The sequence below is a fragment of the Podarcis cretensis genome (genome assembly GCF_951804945.1).
Source record: "Podarcis cretensis genome assembly, chromosome: 6".
Taxonomy (NCBI): domain Eukaryota; kingdom Metazoa; phylum Chordata; class Lepidosauria; order Squamata; family Lacertidae; genus Podarcis; species Podarcis cretensis.
Genome location: NC_137175.1, coordinates 20483215 through 20500675, shown reverse-complemented (window position 1 = coordinate 20500675; position 17461 = coordinate 20483215). Strand labels below are relative to the sequence as shown.

Below are 17461 nucleotides of genomic sequence, written 5' to 3'. Positions count from 1 at the left end.
CAAAGTCAGGGAAGTGCAGGTGGTATGTAATTCAACACCAGTTAAGCAGCTTCAAAAGATATCTGGAGGGGGGGGGGAAATGGAAAACAAGCTGGCGATTTCAAAATAATGCAGTGCATGTATATTTCAAAGGCAGAGTATATTTTTAGTGTAAATAAAGAAATAGATTTTTTTTAATAAAAAAAGCAAACTTTAGCCAAAGGGTCTTTTTCATGTCATTCCTAATGCAAACACTGAATAGGGTTGTTTTGTAAAATTAAACCTTTGTGGTTGAGCTGGGTTGGTGGGAAGATGACCTTTTCATCTTTTGATCATTGACAGCTAATAACTGAAGAACAAAAATGAGGAGGCAAGTAGTTCAGTTTCCCTTCTATTAAATTTTTCCATTTCAAAAAGTAGAACCTTAGCTCTGGAGCATAATAATGTGTTAAGGCAAAAGGCAACTTAGATTATTTGTTATCATCATACAGTTGAATGATTTGGATGAGAAAGGCATGTTTCTGGGTCACAGGCTTTCTAATAATTTTATTTATTTAGTAAAGCATTTCTTATACTGTCCTTCCCCAGACTGATTCCAGTGTAGTTTGCAAGGTGAAAAACACAGGGGGATATCCTACTAAGTCATATTCGCAGTAGAGCCACTGAAATTAATGGACAAATCCTTGCTTTCACCTTGTGGTGAATGAGGAGAGAGCTTAGCCAGCCGCTTGTCCCAGTTCGGACAACATGCTAGGATAAACCTTGGCTTAGTGCCACGTGGCATCAAAAAGGTCCAGTGAGCTCCACTCCAGGAGCCTGCACAGTTGTGTGATGTTGATAAACCATGATTTGGCTTAGTGTGTTGTGCAAACCAGGTATTTGTATGCAGAGTGGACCTGCCCTGCTTCTTGGAGCCTTTAAAATTCGATTCTTCCAACAGAGCATCACCACATGGCAGGAAAACAGCCTCTGTTGTTCTACCTGAAACTATATCAGGCATGGCCTATGTGGTGCCCTCCAGATGATGTTGGATTACAACTCTCACCATCCATGATCATTGGTCATGTTTGCTGGGGCTGATGGGACTTGGATATCTGGAGTGTACAACATTGCCTGCCCCTGCACTATACAGCATGTAGAGAAGAATACCAGAACTCTGCTTTGCACAGGGTATATCTCATGGGTTCTATATATTGGTTCACTATGGGGCTTCCACCCCCAGCCCTCTTGTTGTCCTCTGGTTAAAAAAGAACTGTTTTTCTATTTGTCCGATTTTCCTGCTCCCGTATCTTTCTTTTATTTTGCTTAACTCTTTGATATTAACGTGCTGAAGCATATTGATTTACGGAAAACTCCTTCCCTGGAGTTTGGAATGATGATCATCTTTGCTTATCTTCCGTACGGACTTGCAGAAGGCATTTCTCTCTCAGGTAAGTTGCAAAACGAATAAGCCCAAGGCCTCTTGAGATTGTCAAAAAGATATACAGTCTGTTGGGATCGTCAGAATTTTCTGCTTCTTTGGCATATTTCTTGTCCACAATTTTCTGCAAGGGCTGTAGAGCTCATGCGCCAAATTTGTGCTACAGAGTCTTCAGTCTGTAGACTCTGCGTCCACTATGTTGCATCCAAATAAAAAGCTCTTCTGCTACTTCTGGAGGTTGCTTGAGCCCTAGTACATTTTGTGGAGGAACTCCACAATGGGGGAAATGCACTGTTTCAGATCAGTGCATGCTTTTGTTCTACCCCAGTAGCTCAGGGTAGAAGGTAATACCTAACCAAGACTAATGCCTGGTTTATTTGTGTCCTGGAACCCAACTTCCAGTCTGAGACTGAAAGAGAGGGGATGGATAGTGGGTTTAAATCCCCAATACATATAAACCTGATGTTGCTCTGAGTTACTTTTACCCAGGGGAAGGAACAAGGTGGGGTGTGTACTCAGGCTGTACATTTTAGGTAGAAGAAAGAACATCTGTACAAGAGCCATGTGTTGTTTGAAGTTGATACTCAGGTAGTATAAATAAAGTGTCTGTTCTTGGTTGAACTCAGTCATGTCGATAGGAAGAGAAGACGAGGAACCTCTCTCCGTATTGATGGATCTAAGCCTGCTTTGTAGTCGGTTCCCACACTTTTTGCTCATAATGTAACCCATGTGGTTACATTAGTCCCAAGGCTAATGCTACATTAGCCCCAACAAGGGTGCTTCAGGAAACCCAGGTCCCTTTCCAGAGTCTGATATAATGGAACATTGGAACACAATCTCCTGTTTTTAACACCAATCCTACTCTCCTACCCACCCCCTGCCCCCGCCACCAAATAAGGGATCTTGCATTAAGACTTGGAAGGAAATGCATGTTTAATCATCATGAAACGTAATGTAAGGAGCCTAAGTGCTCCTCTGACCATTTCTCTAAAGCATCTGGGGTGTTGTGACTTGACACAAGTCCATTTGCATTTATTATAATCACAGGTGGGTGGGTATGAAATATTACAGTCAAATAGTGGTGGTTTCTGCTTATTTGAAACATTCTCCCTCATTCTTTCTTCAGATACTGAAGAAAACTCCCATTTGATTTGCCACAAGTTTTATAGTTCTTATTATTACATTTCTTTCCACCTTTCCTCCAAGAAGCTCAAAGATGGCACATACAGTTCTTTCTGTTTTATCCTCCCAACAACCCTGTGAGGTAGGCTAGGCTGAGAGACAGTGACTGGCCCAGGCTCACCCAGTGAGCTTCATGTCTGAGTGGGGATTCAAACCCTGGTTGCCCACATCCTAGTCTAACGCTCTAACCTCTGCACCACGGTGGCTCTCTGATGTGTCTGTTCCATCTAAGCCTGCCAGCCATTCATCTCAAGCATCAGAGCTTGAAATCCATCTTGCTTTACATGTAAGAGGTGCCCTATTCCTTCCCTTTCTGGTTGTTTCTTTATGATTCCATAGGAGGCATGATGGACGCCTGCTAACAGCTTACACATTGAATCTAATTCATCTAAGGCAGACATGAAGCAGCTCTTTTGACGACCACTTCCATTCCACTTATGATGGCAAAACTTGGCACATACAATTTAGAGTGGATTTTCAAGCTCTTCCCCATCCTGTTGTTGTTGTTTAGTCATTTAGTCGTGTCTGACTCTTCGTGACCCCATGGACCAGAGCACACCAGGCACTCCTGTCTTCCACTGCCTCCCGCAGTTTGGTCAAACTCATGCTGGTAGCTTCAAGAACACTATCCAACCATCTCGTCCTCTGTCGTCCCCTTCTCCTTGTGCCCTCCATCTTTCCCAACATCAGGGTCTTTTCCAGGCAGTCTTCTCTTCTCCAAAGTATTGGAGTCTCAGCTTCAGGATCTGTCCTTCCAGTGAGCACTCAGGGCTGGTTTCCTTCAGAATGGAGAGGTTTGATCTTCTTGCAGTCCATGGGACTCTCAAGAGTCTCCTCCAGCACCATAATTCAAAAGCATCAATTCTTCGGTGATCAGCCTTCTTTAAAAACCTCCCCATCCTGTGGCGACCCCAATGATCCCATGTTTACCCTTCTGAAGCAGTGCATCCCAGATTAAATCTGGGAAACTGTGGAACTATTAATAATTAGAAATTTGGAGCCCATTCAGTGATTTAATAAACACTTAATGAAGTGTTAGGAATTACATTGGGCAAATTGAATTATTACGTAACTGAGCATTTTTAAAAAATCAGCCAAGGGATTATGGAAACACTGAGGTTTACTGAGCCTGTCAGCTACTATCAGATCACTATCTGTGTTCTAATGCTGCAGGGGCTTAGCCCCTTTTTGTTCCTGTAGCCCAGTCCTGATTGCATAGGAAGTTTTTCATTTCCTTTGTGCAAGCACTTGCACATCTGAGTGAAATTCCTCAGAGCTTGGCAAATGCTGTCTAGGTGGAGTTTGGTGACGTGTCATGTGTGATCTCACTTTCGTGGATGGTACATGCGGTGATTTCCCTACTGGAAAATATCTCCGCTTGCTTCCTCCAGCTCTGTCAATACGTAGAAAGTACACAGGGACTTTGAATCAATGGGCTTAGCTTTAAAACCATAGTTCAGGATCTTCAGTGTACTTTCAGATGGCCTCTGAGACCACAGTCACAATTGGGAGGGGGGGAGATGCCAAAGAATCATGGCTTTAGCTACCTTCAACCCACTTTTCTGTCTGCTTGAAAAAATAAATTTAAAAAATCAGTTCTGTAGAAGCTTGAATGAGTTCACCTGCTGAATAGTTGGCAAGATGCCTTTAGTTTGATAAATCACAAGTTATGCAGTAAATCTTATATAAATTTTGTTTTAACAATTGAAATCTTAAAAAAAATAGTCTCTCGAAACTAAGTTGCTAAGAAGCATCAACTCAAAAAAAATTGGGCTTCTGTAATTATAGTAGACTCCAACCTTGACTCAAAGTCCCAAACTACATACATATATAAGTACATAGAATCAGAGCTGGAAGGGACCCTATGGATCATCTAGTCCAACCCCCTGCAATGCCAGAAAATGCACTCATACGGGGATCAAACTGTGACCTTGGCGTTATCAGCCCCATGCTCTAACCAACTGAGCTGATCGGCAAGGTTATAATGCTCAAAGTAACTTGCTCTGAGCCATATTCTTCTCCATTCTAGTTCAACCAAGCTGTAGCCAAACCTCACCAGTCCTTTAAACTGCTTTTGCTAAACGGGGTACTGAGTTAAAGTGCTTTCTGGGTTTCAGTGGGCTTTCACCCAGGAAACCTTGTGCCACAATAAATGTGCTCATCTTGAAGGGACCACTTCAGTTTATGCCCCTCCCACCCCCTGAGCTGACTTACTAATTGCATTGAAGGGTAACTGTTTAAGAGTGACAGATAGGTAGCGGTGTTGGTCTGCCATAGTCAAAACAAAATAAAAAAATTCCTTCCAGTAGCACCTTAAAGACCAACTAAGTTAGTTCTTGGTATGAGCTTTCGTGTGCATGCACACTTCTTCAGATACTGAAGAAGTGTGCATGCACACGGAAGCTCATACCAAGAACTAACTTAGTTGGTCTTTAAGGTGCTACTGGAAGGAAATTTTTTATTTTGTTTTGTTTAAGAGTGAGGATGTTGTTGATGACGAAATGCAATATATTCACAGACTGTATGCAGTCCAGCATTATCTGCTATCCCAGAAAATATTTTATTTCCTTCTTGGTTTCTTGCAAGCTTTCCCCCCTGAAATCTGGGCAGCGCATGCTGTGGAAGGACAGATGGTGCCGTTTCCTGGCCTGTAGATGTTTTGATTTATAGCTCTTCTACCCCTAAGGCAGAAAACATGTGGATTCAGCCTTTCATACGGTGATGCAGCTCCATCCTCCGAGCTGTCTCCAATTTTGAAAGGAATAAGGAAGCCCTTGCATATATAGGAGCTTCTGTGCTTTTAGAGCTCATAAAAATGTCCTTTAAGTCTGACAGTGACAAGTTTGGCTATGTTTGCCCAGGTTGAACCAGATGATTGAGGCGCCTTTGGCAGCTGGCCAAACTAATTGTACAATGTTGATGCAACAACTTACACCCAAAGGTGGAGTAGGGCTCACTTCCTGATTTATTTTCCCCGGTCCGTTTTCTGCATCACAGAGCAGTGTTGATGTTTTGCTAATTGGTCTGGGATGAGCAAGAGCTGGGGGAGATTTGTAAGGTTATGCATTGATACGTGAAATAATATTTATCTGATTTGTGCTGTTGTTTTTCCAGGTATCATGGCTATCTTGTTCTCTGGCATCGTGATGTCTCACTACACTCACCATAACCTCTCGCCGGTTACACAGATCCTAATGCAGCAGACACTGAGGACCGTTGCTTTCATGTGTGGTATATGCTGTCTTCTTCTTGGTCTCCTTAATCTGAATTTCAGCTATTCAAACAATTCCTGATTATCCAGACACTCATGTAGCTCTCATGTAGCTATAGACTGGCTTGCCATTATTATTACAGTCGTGCATTGGAAGTCAAATGGAATCCATTCTGGAAGTCCGTTTGACTTCCAAAACGTTCGGAAACCAAAGCGTGGCTTCTCATTGGCTGCAGGAAGCTCCTGCAGCCAATCGGAAGTCACGGAAGCCCCTTCAGACATTCAGCTTCCAAAGAACGTTCACAAGCCAGAACACTCACTTCCGGGTTTGCGGTGTTCGGAAGCCAAAACGTCTGAGTACCAAAGCATTTGGGATCCAAGGTATGACTGTATTATTATTATTATTAATAATAATCATTTATATGCTGCCCATCTGACTGAGTTACCCCAGCCACTGGGCAGCTTCCAACAAACTGAAACTCAGTAGAGCATCAGACATTAAAAACCCCTGACCAGGGAATTGTTTCTCACATTTGTATCCTGCCATGGAGCTCAGGGCAGTGTGGCTAGGAGTTATTTTGCACAGCATGATGCGTGAGAGGCAGTGTGGCCTAGTGGTTGGAATGCTGGACTAGGACTCGAGAGGCCAGGGTTCAAATCCACACTCAGCCATGAAGCTCAAGGGGTGGCCTTGAACAAGTCACTCACTGTCTCTCATCCTAACCTACCTCGCAGGATTGTTGTTAGGATCAAATGGCAAGGAAGAAAACCCTGCACCCCACCTTGAGCAAGTAGCAGTGGTTTCAAGTTATCATAAGAGTCTCACTGGATCTAAGGGATGTGAACCTGCGGCCCTCCAGATGTTGTTGGATGTGGGAGTCATACAGCTAAGGCAGAGGCTTGTAAATACTGCAGGGGCCCCCTGACATTCCTCTGGGCAATGATTACCTTATAGGGAGAGGGGAGTGTCAAGCCTTGACCGGATGAGGTAACAGGAGACTTTGAAAAACGGCCATGCGGCTGGGAGAACAAAGGAGATAATAAAAGGTTGCCGGAGGAGAAAGACTGAAAGGAGCTGCCCTCCAGTATTATGAAAATACTCGCTGCCTCATTGTGTCTTCTTTCTATGCTATGCTAAACCACTTGACTGGCTGGCTCCGACAGTTGGACTCCAACTCCCATCAGCCCCCACCAGCATGACTAGGAATGATGGGAGTTAGAGTCCATCTGAAGAGTCACAGATTCTCCATCCCTGATCTAGTTCAGTGTCTTGGACATCACTGGATATCCAGATGTTTCTGGGAAAGCCAGCATGGAGGTGATGTCTCGCCTCTGCTGTTGTCCCTCAGCACCTGCTAATCGCCTCCCCTGCCTGTGAACCTGGACACTTAAGATACCTTGGGTAGCAGCCGCTGCCAGAACGATCACATCTGAATTCATCTAACCACCCTTTAAAGCCATTCAGAGACATGAATTATAGGCAGAGAGAGAAGGAGAGAGAGAAATGTTCCTGTAGCCAGGGGAGTATCTCTTCCACACATTTCCGACTTACTAATACGGAGTCTGCCAAGCAGTCTAAAGTCACCTTTACTGCCAAACAAGATAAAATGTGCAGTAAATCTTTTTCTCTCCCTCATCCTCCAGGCTCTGGCTAAGACTTGCCACAAGATTGATAACAAAATAGATCTCTTTGACTCCTTTCCCCCTCTAGGCTATTTTTAGATTTAGGAGATGCAACATGCCTACATTGCTGTTAAAAGCTTTTGGATATAAAGAAACTTTTTGGGGGGGGGGGGACAGGACCTGGTAACAAATGAATACAAAAGAATATAAAGTGACTAAAAAAAAAAAGTATCTCTGCATAGCCCGTCCTTTCTGATATTGCCTTATTTTAGCCATTTTTTTTTGTTATTTTAAGTGGGGATTACATTATTGTTATTATCACCATCACATTTATGTCATACTTTTCATCCAAGGAGCTCTGGGTGGTGCACATTGTTCTCCTCCTCCTCCTTATTTTATCCTCACAATAACCCTGTGAGGTAGGTTAGTGTGAGAGACAAATGATTGGCCTGAGGCCAACTAGTGAGCTTCATGGCTGAGCCCTCTTCTCACTGGTCCTAGTCCAACACTCTTAATTTCTAAACACATTAATTAATTTTAAGTACATGCAGTTGTCTACTCCTGGTCAACTAGTTACGTGAGCCCAAATGTAAGGCTCTTTGTGTCAGTACATCCAAAGTATAATCCATTTGCTCTTATCTGTTTCTCTGCTGTCCCTGCTCTCTCGCGGTTTTCATACAGGTAGCATATGCATGCAAAGTCTTTAATTATTGTCTAAAATTAAGTGGGGTGGGTTGCTGTTGCTTTTGTTTGCCTGTTCAATGTATGCTCCCCCAACTTAGAACATAAAAGGAGGTACAGCCCAATTTTAGAGCTTTCTGCAAAGGAAGCAGAAGAGGAAACTCCTACTCCCTGTTTCCTCTTCTACTGCCTTTAAGAAGAAAATAGAAAATATCAGGGTGTCATGAATGCTTCTTTCCATTTCTTTTTACGACACTATTCCAGCTGCCTGTTCATTTATGCAGCTGCATACGTATCAAGTTGTCCTTTTAAGAATTCCCCACACCGTTCAGGCCACAGTAATTCAGTGCTAATAAACTGCAGCATCAAAGGGTCATGCATGTGGTTTTGCATTATCCAGCCTGGTTGACTGTTCGTCTCTGTTTTTTCTCTTTCAGAAACATGCGTTTTTGCATTTCTAGGCCTATCAATATTTAGCTTCCCTCACAAATTTGAAATGTCCTTTGTCATCTGGTGCATAGTAAGTACTTTCTTAAGGGATAAACATTCATACTTTTTTTTAAGAGAGGTGTTGTGTTGAGCTCCTTTGGTGCTGTTTCAAAGGACCCCCAAATTTTCTGATGAGTTATGAACCCACTGAGTAGCCATTGTGTGTGGTTTGTGTGTTTTTTTTAAAAAAGGTTCTCTTTTGCAAAATAGGAATAATGGCAAAGCATTCTTGGTGACTCCACTTAGGGGCACCATGTCAAAAGCCTGAGACAGCTTTTCAAAAGTTCTAGCTTGGTCAAAGTTCTCAAGGGTCTGTGATTTTGGCATATATTCTCTTTGTAGTATATTTATCTAGGTATATGTGAAAAGTTCAGAAATGCAGGTCTCAAGAGCAGGGTGAATGAGAAAGTTAAGTAAATTAACAATCACACTCTGGAGTTGTGGGATTTTCATATAATTTAGAAATGTCCACCCTAATGAAATCCCATCAACTTTTAGTGGCTGTGCTCTTGAGTTAGCAGAGCTCTGTGAATAGATCAGATTAACGAACAGGTTTTTGAAGTCCGCTTAAAGTTTGTTTGGTCGAGGCCACCCTCACTTCCGTGGAGTGGGAGTTCCATAATCTGAAGGCCCTCAGTTTATGGAACTGCTATTTGTCAGAATAGAATTTAGCAGACTAACAGAAACCTGCATTTTACTCTTCTGGAAGGGGGTAGGATTTGGATGGGGCTATGTCCTCTACCCTCACAAGCTGACACCTCTGGCCCTAATTGTTCCCCTATGAAAAAATTCACCACACGCCACTGCTCTTTACCAACCTCTAAGAGGCTGCAGCAGGAGCCAGGGTGGGGCTCTGGGTTAAGAGCCTCACTACGAGGCTGGGAGAGCAGCTTGAACAGCACATTGCTACTAGCACTATATCTTGTCCCTGATCTTGATGTTCATTACCTGAACAGCCCCTCAGTTTGCCTTTTTCCTGAGCCCTTCATTGACCCTCCGCTTCTTGGGGCATGGACCTTTCACTGCCCCTTGGTTTGCTTTTTCCCTAAGCCCTTATTGGAGCAAATAACTTGCCTGGAATTGGACCTTGGAACCAGGAACCCAGCAAGGGCAAGACATTGTGACTTGTCCAGTCCAGCATTGTGTTTCCAGCATTGGCCTGCTGGGTGCCTCCATAATAAGCTTGCAAGCACAACAAAGCAGTGATGGCTACCTTGTTTTGTCCCCCCTCCCCCCTCCCCATGTCTGCTACTGGAGAGGTACTGCCTCTGCCCATTTCTCTCTCTGGAGGCCTTGGGAGCTAGGCATTTGCTTCTCTTTCGAAACAAAAGGTGCACATCTCAGAACACAACATGTTGTTATGCAGTGGTTGTGCAAAAAACCCATAGCTCTTGCCTAAGCTCTGACAATATATAGTCGCGATTACTTAATATGCACTCTGCTCCCTTGCATATTTCCGTGGAAGTGTCCCTTTTTATTTAGAGCTGCTTTATTTCCAAGTAAACGTGGAGATTATTGGCTGCCTGCTCCATCTCATAGTCAGAAATAGTTAAGAGTGACAGAATGATGGATTCCCCTCCCTGCTTTCAGTGGGCAGTCTAAAGAGAATAGTCTACAGCAGGGTCTGCTGCTAGCAGGGAGGGTTATTCTATCACTGTTGAACAGTGAATTGCATGGGGGATGAGCATATGAATGATCTTCGAATTGTAGAGTTGGAAGGGACCCTGGGGTCACCTAGTCCAACACCTTGCAATGCAGGAATCTCAGCTAAAGCATCCATGACAGATGGCCGTCCAAACTCTGCTTAAAAACCTCCAAGGAAGGAGAGTCCACCGCCTCTCAAGGGAGACCGTTCCACAGATAAGTTTGTGTGTGTGTACGCGCACAAACACACAAGAATATATATACCTACTTTTAGGACAATATGGGAAGGTTGTCTTTTGATGGGGTGTAACTGAGAAATAAAAAAATATATACATCTGTTATTTTACATACATCACACACATTATTGTAACCTATATCGTGAGCTACACCCCACTCCCCTTTTTAAAGGAATAGTTTTCATTATCCTTTTAGTTGGGGCAGTGAGCTTCTTATTTCCATGGATGCAATTCTTCCTCTTCCCGCACAGCCCCTAAATCTGTTCTGTGTTTTCCCCTGACCCTCTTGAGCAGATTTGGGGAGGGCACAGGGCATACACAGGGACAGGAGAGGGAGGGGGAGTTGTGCAAAATAGAAATCCTTTTTCCGGTGGAAGCACTTCCTTGGATACTACCCCTTGGCAGAAGAGCTGGTGTATAATGGGTTATTTGTGACTCTTGGTTGTCAGCTGATCTGAGGAGCGTCCTCACAAGCCTCTTACAATTTGGACTGCTCTGATGCGCCTGAAAGAACGCTTCCCCTTGCCCAGTGGCTAATTTGCTTGCCTTTTGACAGGTGCTTGTGCTTTTTGGCAGAGCTGTCAATATTTTCCCCCTCTCCTACCTGCTCAATTTCTTCCGCGATCACAAGATCACCCCAAAAATGATGTTCATCATGTGGTTTAGTGGTAAGTATTTTGGCTTACTTGATACTTTAAAAAAATAATAATCCTAGTTATTTCTTCATATTGTACTACTGATCAACGTTTATGGAGCAATGCAAGCAAAAAGACAGGCCCCTGCCCTGAGGAGTTTACAGTTTCCATTTTTTTTTGTATGCTGCTAATTTAACCGCCCTGCAGAAAAAAGAGGGGCATCAGCCAGCAGCAAAGCACAAGTTTTGCATTCCGAAGTTCTCCAGATGAGGCATCTCCAGTGGAATGGCCAGGTAGGACGTTGCTGTGTGGATGCTATGGAGCCAGGTAGGAGGTGATGGATGGGGAAAGACGTCCAGGTAGAGACCTCCAGGCAGAGTTACTGCCAGTCTGAGTAGGCAGTACTGGGCTGGATGTGCCAGTGACCTTAGCATAAGGCAACTCAAATGTCCAACATTTTGTGAAGGAGACACTAGGAACATAGCAAGCTGTCCTATACTAATGGTCCATGTAAATCAGTTAATTCTGCACTGACTCACAGCAGCTCCTCAGGGCTTCAGCCAGGGGTCCCTCCTAGGCCTGTCTGGAGATGCCGGGGATTGAACCCGAGACCTCCTGTATGCAAAAACATGTTACCACTGAGCTGCAACCCTTTCCCCAACAGAGACAGGGTGAAGGGTAACAAGGGATGACAAATGCAGCCTTGTCAAAAGTCTCTGGGCTGCAGTAGATGCGCCTCAGAGACTGTGCATCGCCCATAATTTTTCACTGTCCGTGAGAACAAACCAGGGTGCTGGGTCTGGGATGTGCCCAATCTAAAAGCAACAAGCAAAACAACCAAATCTTTTGTGTAGCTTAAGAAGCCTGCCTATTGGTAAAGAAATGGCATTCCTTATTTTGCGGGCTTTTGCCCTGCTCATCTAGGCTTGCGTGGGGCCATCCCATATGCCTTGAGCCTCCATTTGGGCTTGGAGCCGATAGAGAAGCGGCAGCTCATTGGCACCACGACAATCATCATTGTGCTGTTCACCATCTTGTTACTGGGAGGAGGAACCATGCCCTTAATCAGACTGATCGACATTGAAGACTCCAAAGCCCGGCGAAAGAACAAGAAGGACATTAACCTCAGCAAGACAGAAAAAATGGTGAGCTCCTTTTCCTTCCAGGCTTAAGCGGGGCGGATTCTTCACTTTCACCAAACTTTCTGACCGCTTCTGTCACTGTATGGGAATTAAAGGAAAGGAGAGGCCTGCAGGCCAAGGAGTTGACAGCCTTCTGAATGTTCTGCATGGAACATCTCTCCCTTTAATCCAGGGCTTGACAGAGCCCTTTTCCAGTTTGTAATACCACTCACTACTTGAAGTTTAATGGCAAGTTATTTCCTTTAAGTGAAATAGCATTTCTGCTGAAATTCAGTCATAATAGCACTGGGTGGACTGAGTCACATATAAGTGGATGATAATAACACATAGATAGTGAATCACACATCACTCAGGGAGACAGTGGTGTTCCCCTCCGACATTAAGCAGCAGCTGTAAATCATTGGCAAGCTGTTCAAAATGGGGATATGCACGGCTCTGTTCAGAGAAAGGCAGAGTTCCCCAAAGTAAAGGTTGCTTACGTTGTTCTGCAATGTACAGAACAGGTAGCAAAGTGTTCAGAACAGGCCAGTGCTAGACTGAGAAAACGAGTTGTCCTGGAAGAGCATTCAGATCCACACCTCACGTGAACCTTCACATAAAGCCTGAAATGTCTGTTGCACCATATCCAGGTGTTGTGTCAAACAGGGCATGCCAGTGTGGTTCCCACGGGTGAGATGCCCTTGAAGTCTTCCTCTAGTGGCCCTAAAGCCTCTGAACTCACTTGCCCACTCCAACTCACAGCTCCACTTGATCATGCAGTGCTTGAGGACGCTTACCTTGTTCTCCCCTGAAAAGCACAGGAATTTGGAAGACTGGTCCTTTCCCCACTTCCTCTTTCATCTCTATGTGCTTTTCAAGGCCCAGGTTTATTCTAACTGATCTGACTTTCACCCAGATACATTGAAAAGTGAGCAGTGTGTGTTTGTGTGTGAGAGAGAGCGCTCACACACGCATGCACACATGATTTTTTCTCTTGTGTGCAGGAGGGAGCGGGGAGCTGATCCAGGGCAGGGGGAGAGAACCAGAGCAGGTAGCTCCCACATCACTCACTCAAAAATCCAAATGCACCCACGGCCCTTAAAGCACTGGTGACTCCAACGTCATTATCTCCCATCGAAGAGACTTAAAAGCCTAGTTTACATGTTGTGCTAAGCCACAGTTTAGTGGCATGTGCATGGACCTCAGGCTCAGGGGGTTTCGCCCCCCCCCCGGCCCGCCTGTGTTAAATAGGGCAGGCCACGCCCCCGAGCCAGCTGATTGGCTGTCCAGGGGATGACACGGCCGGGGATTCCCTCAATCGTGTGGAGGCTGAGAGCCAGCCACCGCACGCACGGTGTGGGTGTGAAGCCCACAACACCACCTCCTTCTGCAGGCGGAAGTGGCTTTCTTGACCATCCATCTACTTTGATGCTACTGGTGCAAATCCAGACTGGGCAATGCTCAGTTGGAGGCTTCATTCACAAAAGAGGCAAGCAGCCTTGCTGGATAAATACCAGGTCCCTAGCAGGTGCGCTTTCCACTTTCCTTCTCCATGTGTTTGGCACAGCCATAACCGCCAGCAGTATCAGAGCAGGACTGAAGAATGCCATGGCAGTTTCAGCCTCCTCTGAACCCACATTCTTGAAATGGTCTGCTGCAAATTGGCATTTCATTACCCGAACGACCGTTATTATTTATATTGCTGCTTTTCGTCGGGGGTATTGATTGGCTTCAGTGAAGTATGTGAATGGGAAAGGCTAAGAAGTGACCGAGGAAACAATGGTTTGGGATTCTGATGTTTCGTTTCCCTTCTCTGATCTCTCCAGGGTAACACCATTGAATCTGAACACTTGTCCGAACTCACCGAGGAAGAGTATGAAGCCCACTACTTAAAGCGCCAGGATCTCAAAGGATTTATGTGGCTCGATGTTAAATATTTGAATCCTTTCTTCACTAGGCGGCTCACACAAGAGGTGGGTTCGGCCATTGTGCTCCTGAATACTATTTGCTGGGAATTGCAGGTGGGCAGAGTCCTGTTGTGCTCATGTCCACCTTGCAGGCTTCCCACTGGCATCTGGTTGGCAGCTGTAACGCTGAACTAGATGAGCCATTGGCCTGATTGAGCATGCTCTTTTTATATTCTTAGGAATCACTTCCCACAGCAATGTCCTGAAGCAGTTTAGAAGAAAAATATATAGTGGTACTGTAAAAAAACACACCCAACTTATTAAAAACACTCTTAGTGTAAAAACAGTTAATCATTGGTGCTGCCCAGATGCCTAGGAAACAAACAAAAACAAACAAACCTATATTTGCTTGGTGCTGAAAGAATGACAGCATTGGTGCCATTCAGGCCTCCCTGGGGGGAAAAGTTAGTTGTGAGATTCAGGAGAGAAAGGGCATTTCCCAGGCTGAGACAGACCCTGGCAGGGAAACTCCTTCCACCTGCAAAGTTTCTTTATTCTGTGTGAATGTTGCCACTACACTCCCTTTTCACAGCGTGGTTGGATGAGCTACAGCAACATTTTGTAGCATACAAAGAAATCTTTCATAATTGATTTAGATTCAGTGCCAGCTTTGTTCAGAACCCACACGTTCAGAAATCGCACTTCTCAGCCACAGACTGTTCTTCCAACATAGGGAAAGATAGAAATGCTGTCTTAAGTGGTTGCAATGTTCCTTTGCCTTAGGACTTACATCACGGACGCATACAGATGAAAACCCTCACCAACAAATGGTACGAAGAAGTGCGACAAGGGCCGTCCGGTTCTGAAGACGATGAGCAGGAGTTACTGTGACAGGGTGGAGTCCCTTGCGTCAATGACACCAAAAATTAGATTTATGACAGTACTTGAGTTTTGCAGAATGTACTCAGTATACATCTTTGTAAGAGAGCCATCTGGAAACTCTTTTCCAAGGAAAAGGTTGCACCATAGTTTGAAACGAAAGACGATCTCTAATGCCAAATGTCTCTGGGAGTTATGTCGAATCCTTGAACAGCAAGCACCATCTACTTTGGAATAATGAGAAAATGGGCTGTACCCATTATGATTTGTTCTGTAAATGTACATTAGAGAGTTACTGTGACAGGGTGGAGTCCCTTGCGTCAATGACACCAAAAATTAGATTTATGACAGTACTTGAGTTTTGCAGAATGTACTCAGTATACATCTTTGTAAGAGAGCCATCTGGAAACTCCTTTCCAAGGAAAAGGTTGCACCATAGTTTGAAACGAAAGACGATCTCTAATGCCAAATGTCTCTGGGAGTTATGTCGAATCCTTGAACAGCAAGCACCATCTACTTTGGAATAATGAGAAAATGGGCTGTACCCATTATGATTTGTTCTGTAAATGTACATTAGAGAGATTTCGTAGGACTGTGTTAAAAAACAACAACCTGTAATGCACTTTATCCTATACTTTGTCAAATACACTGACCCATGGTGGGAATGAATGATGAATAATACTGTGAACTTCTATCAGTGGGGTGAGCAAGTTAAATTATTATTTCAGGTCCATCTTTATATTTGCTCTGTTAGTATATTATGGGCTAGGGGTGCGGAGCAAGAATGGTACCAGAAGACTGTTACTGTGCATGAAGAAAAGCACCTAATTAAAACCTCATTGTCTCTGGTATTTCAGAAGATGTTGAGCTGTTTTCTTATTTCTGAGATTGAAATGGCCTGACCCTGCTCCTTTACTTCACCCTCCCTGCAGTTGTGATGTAGAACTTTGCTTGAATTTAATCCCCAGCAACGTAAAAATGCAGCATCAGTTAAATCAATCTACAATCTGAATAATAGGGTGGGGACTAAAATGTATACCTCTGAGGTGTCATAAACCTGGGCAAAGAGTTAGCATATGATGAAAAACAGACAGTCAGCTTGCCAGACTCGCCTCCCTAGGGAGGGAACCCCACAGTCAGGAGCTGCCACCTCAGATGCCCCCTCCCAGGCTGCCACCCCTTGAACCTACCAGGGCATTGGAACCATGAAAAGAGCTCCATAAATGACAAAAGATTAGGCCCCTAATTGGCACTGTTGGCCTGGAGCTGCAGCAAGGAGCAGTTATTGTCATCTGGCGTTTCTGAACTGTCCATCCATTGATGGTTTGCAGGTGTAAATTGGTACCTAGGACAGCTGGAGTCTCCAAAGCTAAGTGATGGTCCTTTCCACAGCTGATGCCATGAGTAACCTTAATGGGGTAGGAGAGCTGGGGGGGGTCACATCTGGCAACCAATGCACCCCTTTGGTATCAGACAGTACATGGGTAGACATTTCTAAAAAGCCTGGTACACAAATTTTCACAGCCCTCTAGTTTCTGTAGTGGCTTATTTACAGGAATTTAGTGTTTACAGGTATTTAGTGTTAACTCCGGTGGTGTGTACTTGATTCTGACCAAACTAAGCCTCCTAGAGCATAATACAGTGGTACCTCGGGTTACATACACTTCAGGTTACATACACTTCAGGTTACAGACTCCGCTAACCCAGAAATAGTGCCTCAGGTTAAGAACTTTGCTTCAGGATGAGAACAGAAATCGTGCTCTGGCTGTGTGGCAGCAGCAGGAAGCCCCATTAGCTAAAGTGATGCTTCAGGTTAAGAACAGTTTCAGGTTAAGTACGGACCTCTGGAACGAATTAAGTACTTAACCCGAGGTACCACTGTATATAGCAGGAGCCTTAGTCTAGGTTATTGATCAGGCCTTAACTTCAGTGACACTACAGTGTCAGGTGTTCCCAAACCGTTCACGAGCACTATAGAACAGCCTTTGCCCACCTGATGCCCGCCAGGTGTTTTGGACTACAAATCCCACCTGCCCAAGCCAGCACAGGACTGATGGGAGTCGTAGTCCAAAACACTGGGTGGGGACCAGGCTGACCATGACTGCTGTAGGAGATTGTATGCTTGATGGCAAGGCAGCCAGACTCTAGCCCACACTGTCCCTGCCATGACCTATTGTAAGACCTCCACAAGATCTAAGGTATTTTTTGCAAAAATCCTCCTTATGCTTTACTTCAGAGAAAAAGATTGGGATGCACATACCAGAAGCTGGGAATGGAAACTGGAGACAGAACTATACCTAACCTGCTTTTGTTACCCTGCACATTTATGAGCACTGGAGTTTTAAAGCAGAGGTTGGATGGCCATCAGCCATGGATGTTTTAGCTGAGATTCCTGCATTGCAGGGGGTTGAACTAGATGACCCTCAGGGTCCCTTCAGCTCTACAATTCTGATT

The 17461-nt window shown here is 44.5% G+C and overlaps 1 protein-coding gene across 3 annotated transcripts in view; it reads left to right on the top strand.

The window, feature by feature from the left end:
• Positions 1 to 15239, top strand: part of SLC9A8 (solute carrier family 9 member A8) — a 55067-nt gene extending 39828 nt beyond the window's left edge. The window contains exons 10-16 of one of the 3 annotated variants that reach the window (XM_079979364.1): positions 1304 to 1409; positions 5696 to 5812; positions 8534 to 8616; positions 11022 to 11133; positions 12025 to 12245; positions 14048 to 14194; positions 14912 to 15239. In XM_079979364.1, the coding sequence (XP_079835490.1) occupies positions 1304 to 1409; positions 5696 to 5812; positions 8534 to 8616; positions 11022 to 11133; positions 12025 to 12245; positions 14048 to 14194; positions 14912 to 15019 (894 nt within the window). In that variant the 3' untranslated portion in view covers positions 15020 to 15239. The remainder of the gene's footprint in view (positions 1 to 1303; positions 1410 to 5695; positions 5813 to 8533; positions 8617 to 11021; positions 11134 to 12024; positions 12246 to 14047; positions 14195 to 14911) is intronic. The other 2 variants (XM_079979362.1, XM_079979363.1) reach the window with 2 other exon arrangements.
• Positions 15240 to 17461: the final 2222 nt, after the last annotated feature.